The sequence below is a fragment of the Humulus lupulus genome, chromosome 2 (assembly GCF_963169125.1).
Source record: "Humulus lupulus chromosome 2, drHumLupu1.1, whole genome shotgun sequence".
NCBI lineage: Eukaryota > Viridiplantae > Streptophyta > Magnoliopsida > Rosales > Cannabaceae > Humulus > Humulus lupulus.
Genome location: NC_084794.1, coordinates 8,080,073 through 8,089,709, shown reverse-complemented (window position 1 = coordinate 8,089,709; position 9,637 = coordinate 8,080,073). Strand labels below are relative to the sequence as shown.

General features: G+C 27.7%; 1 protein-coding gene across 1 annotated transcript; it reads left to right on the top strand.

The window, feature by feature from the left end:
* Window positions 1-1,528: 1,528 nt before the first annotated feature.
* Window positions 1,529-4,023, top strand: LOC133817137 (plant UBX domain-containing protein 1). Its single transcript, XM_062249547.1, has 7 exons — window positions 1,529-1,712; window positions 2,091-2,190; window positions 2,333-2,404; window positions 2,556-2,623; window positions 2,688-2,817; window positions 2,921-3,025; window positions 3,488-4,023. The coding sequence occupies exons 1-7, from the start codon at window positions 1,629-1,631 to the stop codon at window positions 3,694-3,696; spliced, it is 768 nt and encodes a 255-aa protein (XP_062105531.1). The 5' UTR covers window positions 1,529-1,628; the 3' UTR covers window positions 3,697-4,023.
* Window positions 4,024-9,637: the final 5,614 nt, after the last annotated feature.

Genomic DNA, 9,637 nt, shown 5'->3' with positions numbered 1-9,637 from the left:
GTCAGATTGACAGAAGGGATGGCCCAAATGTAAAATAAGGTCAAGTAGAATATTTAGAATGAAAGTTTTATCTTTATCTCTTCCTCATTTTGCAAGAAAGATGAGAAAAATGGTATTTTATCATATTTTAGCATTTTCTATGGAAAGAACCAAATTGCCTAAGGAATGAGCCATTTTATTGCAATAAACAAATGATAAATTAATGAAGTTCTTGTATAGAGAAGCTATATATTCCAAAATTATACTAAAGGTGAGTGCTCCACCACATTCTCCTTAATAGCATCACAAACTTCATTTTATTTTAATTATAATACGAAAAATAAGTATATTTTATTTTAACTCATAAGACTTTGATTTTTTTTATTATAATAATAATAAAATATGACTCTATATTTAAAGAACCAACATAAAAAAGGTGAAATGAGTAAAAACATTAGTTAGTCTTAGTTTATTAGATTGATTAAAAAAATTAGAGGTAGAATTTTTTTTGTTTGAACAAAAAAAAAAAAAAAAGAAGAGGTATAACACTAAATTTTTTTTTTTTATATCTTATATGAATATCATATAAAGATATGTACATAAAAAATATGTATTAAAACATCACACACGTAATGACGTGATAATTTTTAATTTATTTAAGATAGCATTTATTATTATTTTTTTTAAAAGTAGTGTTATATTATTGTGTGTAATATCTTGGTATATATTTTAAGTGTTTTTATCCTAACTTATCTTATATTGGGAGCATGTACATAATGACACACCTAGAGGGATTGGAGTGGCCATGATCGCCCTAATTTTTTACAATGTATTTTTTAAATCATTATTATAAATATATGCAAAAATATAAAAAAAAAATTATACACTTATATATTTTGTATATATATTAATATAAATTTTATTAAAAAATTTCCCCTATGCTTTGATCCAGCTTCGTCACTACAGACACATCATGAGTTTGTTGAAGCAAATGCATGGTTTATACTCAAAAAAAAAATAAAAAAGTTGAAACAATTTGTTTAAAATTGTAATTATTATATTTTAGCCAAAAAAAAGTTTAAAATCTTTAATTGTCCAACTTTGAATCAAAGTTTTTTTTTTTTTAAAAAATTAGAAATTAACATACAATTTCACTTAGCTTTAATATTTAAAAAATAAAGAGAAAGCTCTTGTTTTATTAATGGAACTTTTTTTCAAAGTAATTAATGGAACTTTAATCGTATATTTTTTGTTATTAAAGTTTTATTATCTAACCTTCTAATAATATATTTAATAGACAAATAAACTTATTTGGATAAAAAAATTGTCTTTTTGTTTTAATTCTTTTTTTTAAATGTTTTTTTTTAATTCAATCCTATTTTTTTTTAAAACAAATCAACAAGTACAATTTTGGGAAAAATAACAGAGATAGAGTGAATTAAATTTGTTGTTTGTTAATTCTCATAAAATAATAATCGTAATAATAAAATTAAAAAATAGACCATAATTAATTAGTGAATATGAGCTAATCCAACAGAGGGTATGGTATATAAGCGAGCTGCGAATCGATTGAGAAAGATAGCCAGTGCCCCAAGTCCAGACTCGTATTCCTATTCTTTTCTTTTCTTCCGAGTTTGGTTCTATCTCTGATGATTCTTGATCGTTCTTCGCCTTTACCCTTGAAGCGCAGAAGATTCACCAACGTTGATCCAATGGAGGCTGAGCAAGCTGAGGTTTTTTTTTTCTTTCACTTTTCCAAAATCTTTTTAAATTGAATCGTATTTTGCGTTTATTTGTTCGGTTTCGCTACTGGGTCGATCTGGGTTTTCTTTGTAGTGTCCTATTTGGGTTTCAATTTGTTGATGGTGGATAATAATACTGATGACTAATTTCGAGTTAATGGTATTTCAAGTTCGTTTCTTGGGTAGAAAGTTTCAATCAAGGTTTCAGGATTTGATATCTTTTTCATTTGGACTTAGTTTTTTTTGTTCATCCGATTCTTTGAGATCTTGGTGGGATTCATTGTTTTGTTTACAATTGTACGGTTATAATCAGTAAAGTCTTCATTATAAATTTGGACCATTTTACAATGGATTTGAAATTGATACCAGGCCAAGCTTTCTGCTGTAAAAGAAAAGCTGGGTCGAGAGATACGTGTGTTTGAAACGTCTCCTCCTTCTTCTTCTTCACCAAAACAAGAGTCCAGAGCTGGTATGACCGTCTCTGAAACAACAATTGATCTTCCTATAGACTGGTCCAAAGCACATTCCTTAAATTCTATCAAAGCATTTTCATGTTTTGGAAGTACCTTATAGAGTTTTCTGGTTTATTATTTACCTTTTGTGTTTTGCAGAGGAGCCTGACGATTTCTATGATTTCACTCCCGAGGATTATTATCGAATCATGGCTTCTTCCAAAAAGGAAGGTAATTATAAGACTCTTGTCTTAGGGGGTATCAGCAAATGTGCCAGATACCTCTTTTATTTGCATTGTACATTTTACTGAACTCGTTATATTCTTAGCTTGAAAATATAAGCTTATTCTTTGTCTGATATATTGCTTTGATTGTTGGACAGATAAGTTCTTAAAGACACGAAAACTCAGGGAGGCAGAAGAGGCATCGCGCAAGTCAAAGATAACAAAGGTGATTGTTGGTCTTTCATTTGTTACTAAATGAGTGTTAGTGTGTTACTAATTGGTTGTTGTAGGCTGTAATAAGGGTAAGATTTCCTGATAACCACACATTAGAGGCAACATTTCACCCATCAGAAACTTTCCAGAGCTTGGTTGATCTTCTTTCGAAAGTGATTGCTAAGCCACAGTTGCCATTCTATTTATGTAAGCAAACGCAAACCAAAGAGTCGATGTCATTTGTGTGTAATTTTAGACATCTTTGTATGTTGTTATGAAAGAGAGGTTTGACGTGTGGGAAATGATGCAGATACTACCCCTCCTAAAAGGCAGATAAAGGACTTGTCACAGGATTTTTACTCTGCTGGCTTTATTCCCGGGGCAATCGTGTATTTTGCATATGATATACCAAAAGGTCAGCAGAAGCTTATAGATGTCTTGAATCTTGATTGAGCTGCCAATAATAGTTACACTGGTTTATTGTTTTCTGAAATTTGTAGTTTGTGTTTTCTTTGTTGAGGTGAGGTGACTAGACAGACTGAGGACATTAGTAATCTATCTATCCCCTCAGATAAAGGGTAGAAAAACCTTGCCATGAAATGTGGATAAACTAAATCATTTTAATGGAATGGCTAACCAAAATAGAGAAAGATGGATGTGGAATATTTATTGATAGGTCAGGCATGTTGTATGCTCCCACAATGTCGGATTCGAGTCCCTCCTGCGAACATGCATAGTAATTGCTATAGTTTTCTGGTCCCCAGGGTTAGACTGAGTCTATTTATTTATTTTATTTTTTAAATGATTGGAAAAAAGATAAGTACCCAAAGTTAGGTATTGTTAAATTTGAGTTCATCTATTCTTATCTTGCTCCTAGGGGAAGATGCTGCAGCTGCCAACTCAGATCCTTTCCTTCACGAAGAGTTTATGTCTTTGAAAGGCTTGGAGCTCATTACCGAGCAGGCAGAGCCAGAAAAACCCGTTCAGTCGGCATCTGAACCTGTGATCCCGATCCCAGCACCTGTTGTTCAAGAGAGCAGGCCTGCAGAGAGACAATCAGGCAAGCCAAAGTGGCTGAGGTTGTGATATGTCCAACTCCAAAAGCAGACTTCTTTTGTATGCCTCTCCTCTTCATCTGCCAACAGATTATCTGACAAGACAAAGTTTGAGGCAGATGAACAACATCTCTTAACAAGCATTAAATTATGTGAAAATCTGCAAGAGTTCTGAGGAGTTGACTTGTGAGGACACTTTAATGCTTTGTTGTAGTTGTCAATAGTTATATGAATAGTTTTGCATTTCTGGTCTCAGCAAGAATTGGAATTTGCTTATTTCACTTGTGTCATTCTGTATTTTTAGACTATGTTTCTACTACTATTCTTGGCAAAATGGTAAGTTGCTCATTCTCACCAACCATTCTAGAAATTGACAATTTTGATAGAATTGGTATAGACTAGAAGAGGGGTAGGTCGACTGGTCAAACCCCTTGTCAGTCATTTGATAGAATCTTCTGCTTCCCAAAGATGGTAGTGCAGCGCTCAATGTGAACTAGTATTATTATACAAAGGAGAGTAGATTATCTCAAACATTTAGACACGTGATTTGCTCCCATAAATAATATAGTTTTTAATATAGCACTAACATTTACGAAAAATAAAATATGTGGTAATAGGCATAACCTACCATCCAAGTATGTGGTAATATCAGCCAGGCGTACTTATAATATATTTTTATTGGGTCAAAAAAAAATTAAAAAAAGAAAACATCCATTAACAAAAATACATATGAATAATATTCTCATGAATTAAAAACAAAATACATGTGTTAAAGTTTGAAATAAACAAACAGAATTATAAAATCTTAAAAAAGAAAAAAAAATATAAATATTTTAGTGAAGTCAATACATTTAATTATTAAAATACTTAAAATATTACAAAAATATTAACATATGTACATGTAATATCTAAAAGTTCACTGGGGTCAGTTGACCCCACTCGTTCCACATTCAGTCTGCCCCTGATATCAGCTTGGAATGCATGCTAGATTATTTGAGTATGTGTTTCTAAGACCATCTCCGACCCATAACATCACATGTGATATTGTACTAATACCAAAACTAAGGAATCATAGCACCATATTTTTTTTCTATTCTAATCACAATACTAAAAATTACATCAAAAGATATATTCTTTATTATTATATTATTTTATCTTATATATAAAATAATATATATTTATTATTAAATACTAATATAAAAAGTAAAATAGTACTGCTTTTTGTTTTTGTCGTTGCTATAGTACTCCATCATATTTGGTGTGGTTGGATACTGTAACTTGACAGCATAATCGTGAGATAAATAAAGTTGAGTTAGATTTGATTTTGTGCATATTTAGCACTATATTGCTAAATAAAACTTATTGTGACAGTACTATTTTGTTTCAAAAAATAATAATAATAACTTGTAAATTTTAATAAGAAATACTAATAATCAAGATTGGATTTAAGATTGGATCTGTCCCACTTGGTAATTTATTATGGGATAATATTAATATGTGGATGAGAATATCAAAATATTACATTGTAATAAGTTCTTTTTTCATAAATCCAGATTTACCCTTTTGAGGGGTAATCTTAGAATAATCTAAACAATTGGATTTTGGATTTCCTTCCATTATAAAACCGTGGGATCCACACATAACTAAATAAAAAATGAAAAATTATAATATTAACATGTGCAATAAAATATTGTAATCTAACAACTAAACACTTTCTTTAACTTTTCTATTAATTAGTTTATTTTAAATTTCTCATACCAAAAAAATCGAGTTTCATATATGCCACTCTATGTTATGAAGAGTTTAAGATTTTTCATATATGACCAACTTTTTAAAGGGCATGATATGAAGGAGTTAAAGTTCGGCTGATCCAAAAAAAAATTAATTCTTTTGTGAGTGGGAAAAGAAGAGAATATTATTGTCTACAAAATTTCCACTTTACTTTTTTCTGATGTTGTTATGTGTTGTGTTAGGACTAAAGCAATATGACAATAAGAGAAAGGTTCCATGTCTTTGTGTGAAAGTGAAACTCCCTCTCTATCTCACTTTCTTTCGTTTTTAGATTATAGTCAAAACTTAATTTAATCACTACTATTTATAATGTTGAATTTGACTAACTACAATCGAAGAAGATTAGAGGGTATGAAATGATTTTATTTTGACCCTTTTTTCCATGATATATTATAAGTTGGGGAAAACTGAACAATATAATGTACACATTAATTTGTATATTTTTTTCGAGAATTCTGTAGTAGGATAGTCCTTTTTACTTTATCAGTACGATACACTATAGTTTTCACATACATAAATAAGTTATGACTCAATTTTTTAATTTTTTATATGACGGTGTTTGCTGTAATTACGACAACTTTTCTGTACGCTTTCGGAAAATTTTACATATGTTAGTGTGTCGAAAATATAATTTCTAACAAAAAAATATTTCAATCTTGTTTTCAACATATTAAATTATTCATAATTTGTTTTGAAAATATGTGTAATAACAACGAACATTATCATATAAATTATATCGCAATTTTTCCATTTGTGCCAAAATTGTTATACCAGGTAATCAAATGTACCCTAACCCTATTGCAAAAACAATTATATATATTTTTACATATTTACCATTTGAAAGAAAGAATTATTATATTTGAATAAGGTTCGGTGAAGAACCATTTATCAGCTATTCTTAATGATATTAGTGAAACGTGTTCAACTAACAATCAAATAATACCGTTGGCAAAAAAAAAAAACAATCAAATAATACCAGCTGGTGCACCTATTTCTTAAACCTTAATTAACTACTACCACTGCTACTACTACTTGCCTAGTACTACTGTACTACATAATATATTCCATAAATAACATGAGTCTAAAAATATTTATTATAGTTTAATGTTGGTGTTTCACATCACATCCACTAACAATTTTTAATAAAATGAAAGAGAAATTTTTTTTTATCAAATTATGTTTGAAATAATTATTGAATTTGACATTTTAAACAATTACATATTTTATTTTGTAAATTGGTACAAAAAAAACGGTACCTTTAATTCAAATTTGTTACCAGTCTATTGTGCAAACTGAATTGCATACAGAGAAAAAGTGAGATTGAAGGGTATAAACTATTGAGATCATTCCTAATGTAGTGTAAATTTTATATTAATATTTGTAATTGTGCTCTAATACAAATTAATTAAAAAAAGTCAATAATAATTAAATATTTATTGAGAATATGCAAAAAAAACTCTTTATTTTTTAGTTGTCCAAAAAATCTATTTTAGCCTATTGTATGTGCTTAGAATATTAGTCATTAATTATCAATTAATAAACTATAATGATTAGTAACAATATGATAAATAAAAAATATGAAATTTATTGTTATGCTAAATTTGGCTTATGCTATACTTTGTGCTAAATTTTTAAAACAATGTTAGACGATCTTCAATGCATGATTTTAAAAAAGTGCTAAATTTGGCACTAAAAATAAAGAAATGTTATATTTAATGTAATATTGTGTAATTGTGCTTCAATGTATAATAATAATCTAAGATGCAAATTGATATAAAAAAGAACTATCATTAATAATAGTTTCTAAATTAAATATTTAAAAAAAATAATTAATGACAATATTGTAATTAAAAATAGTGTATTAAAGTCCCTTGTTAATGAATGGTAATATTGTAAAAAAAATGTATTTTTATTGTCGTGCTAAATTTGGTGATGCTATTTGTTGAGTCAAATTTGACACAACTAACAATTTTTAATACATTATTATAGTAGTATTTTTCACAAATTTACTAAAATATAGCATTATATCACAAATTTAACACTCATTGGAGATACTCTTAGGTATTATTGTAAAATATGGTAAATATAACGATGCACTGTTTTTTTAACAATCCATTGAAGATCTCTAAAAATATCACATTTTAAATTAATATATTGATTCTAGGAACCTTTGATTAATGTTATTTTGTTGTGTGGATGGGAGTTTTGTGTTTTTATTTACATTTCTTATGACATACTTTTGCTTTCTTCTTACCTAAACTCTATTTTAGATTGTCATGCATAAATGTCTATTGCACTATTGGTCACACTCGTTTGGGCTCAAAGACTTGGGACTCCAATTGTACGCTGTTGTTTTTTACTCTCTTTATCTTGTAATGACTATAAATAATAATTTAACATATCAAAATGAATTGAGAATTATTTTTTATAATATTAAAACTTTATTGTCTACTTTTCCAATAAGATATTTGTCTCATGTTAGTCATAAGTTTAATAATGCGGCTCATAATTGAGCGAAACATGTCCTTAAGCTAGATAAAGAGTTTTGTTAGTCAGTGGAAATCCCCTCCAATTTGTATTTGTTTTTTTTCTTTCACCCTGAATAATAATAAATTCTATCCCACACATTTTACTAATTTATAAATTAGGAAAAACACAAAAATATAAACCCCTGAAAAAAGGTCAATTTGATAGGACTGAGATAATGTGTATTATTGAATGTTGATTAGAAGTCAAATATCTCAAAAAAAAAATAAAAAATGGACCCCACCACTACACCGCATGAATCAGCATATTGAATAATTTATTATCATCCTAAAAATAAAACATGCTTTAATATGTTAATAATTTAAAAATTCAGAATATATTTTAGTGGATACATAATAATTGAAGACCCTTTTCTTAGAAGAGTCGACCATAATATACTTCATGGCATTTAGTGGAGTGGACCCTCATGAATATATATTGTAAATTTGTAAAAGTAAGACTATCGACTAATTATAAGTGTGAATGTCAAAATAATTAAATTTGAAATAAAAAATAATCAAATATTATATTTCATGTGCACGTAATATAAACACTTCATTTTCATGTAGATTATATTTTTATATATATAATAATAAGTTATTATTTAAATGATAGGCTTGTTTAATATAATTTTTGCATTTACTTCTTTTTTATATTTATATATTATATCATGAAAGAACTTTCAAATCATGAAACTATTTTATTAATTGTAATATAAATAAAACAAACAAAAATAATTATTATTAGAATACTCATAAAGTAGGAAAATAAAATTTAGTTAAAACTAAAAAAAAATCTTATATTTAAAATTAAAAAATGAAGAAGCAGACAGACTGTAATTAATATTTATAAAAAGTATACGTTTTGTTTTTGTTGTCACAAGTTACTTTAACATGATATATCATATTATTTAAAGTATATCGTGTTAAAGTAATTTAGCACAACATCACATATTTTTTTAAATATCATATTGTAATAAATATCTACTTCTTCTAGAAAAGATATCACTCTATTGTAATAAATGCACAATCTATTTCTTTTTTTTCTTTTTTTTGAATTTACTCATTTATTACCTTATGTTTTTACAAAGTATCATTTTGATACCTTCTGTTTTCAATAATGCTCATATGGTACTCTGTATTTTAAAAATTATACATATTTGATACCCTAGACTCATATTTGATAGATAAAATTTTGTCAATATGATCAAACTGTCATCAGTTATATGTAATTAAGCAATTAAATTTAAATTTGGAACTTACATAATTGACAGCAGTTTGATTAAATTGGTAAAATTTTATTAATTAAATTTGAGCTTAGAGTACCAAATATGTACGATTTTAAAATACATGGTACCATATGAGCATTATTGAAAAACAGATGGTACCAAAATGATACTTTGCAAAAACACAGGGTACCAAATGGTTACCTACCATTTTTTTTAAGATAAAAGGCAAATTTCAAAATGTACAATCTTTTATAATGATAATATTATATAGGAGAATTGTCTGATAGGAGCTTCACTTTAAGTTTTATTGGTGGAGCTCTTCAGTATTATCGACCCGTGAATAATTTTCATAATGATTTTTTAATGACTGTGTATATTGCAGCTATTTAGAGCATCCTGTAAATTTTTAGAAAATTCTGAATAGTTT

Bases quoted from the DNA above. Each gene is read 5' to 3' on its own strand.
- LOC133817137 (XM_062249547.1), top strand. From the start codon at position 1,629: ATGATTCTTGATCGTTCTTCGCCTTTACCCTTGAAGCGCAGAAGATTC. The intron at 2,191-2,332 runs GTATGACCGTCT...TGTGTTTTGCAG, and splicing joins AAAACAAGAGTCCAGAGCTG to AGGAGCCTGACGATTTCTAT. The intron at 2,624-2,687 runs GTGATTGTTGGT...TGGTTGTTGTAG, and splicing joins GCAAGTCAAAGATAACAAAG to GCTGTAATAAGGGTAAGATT.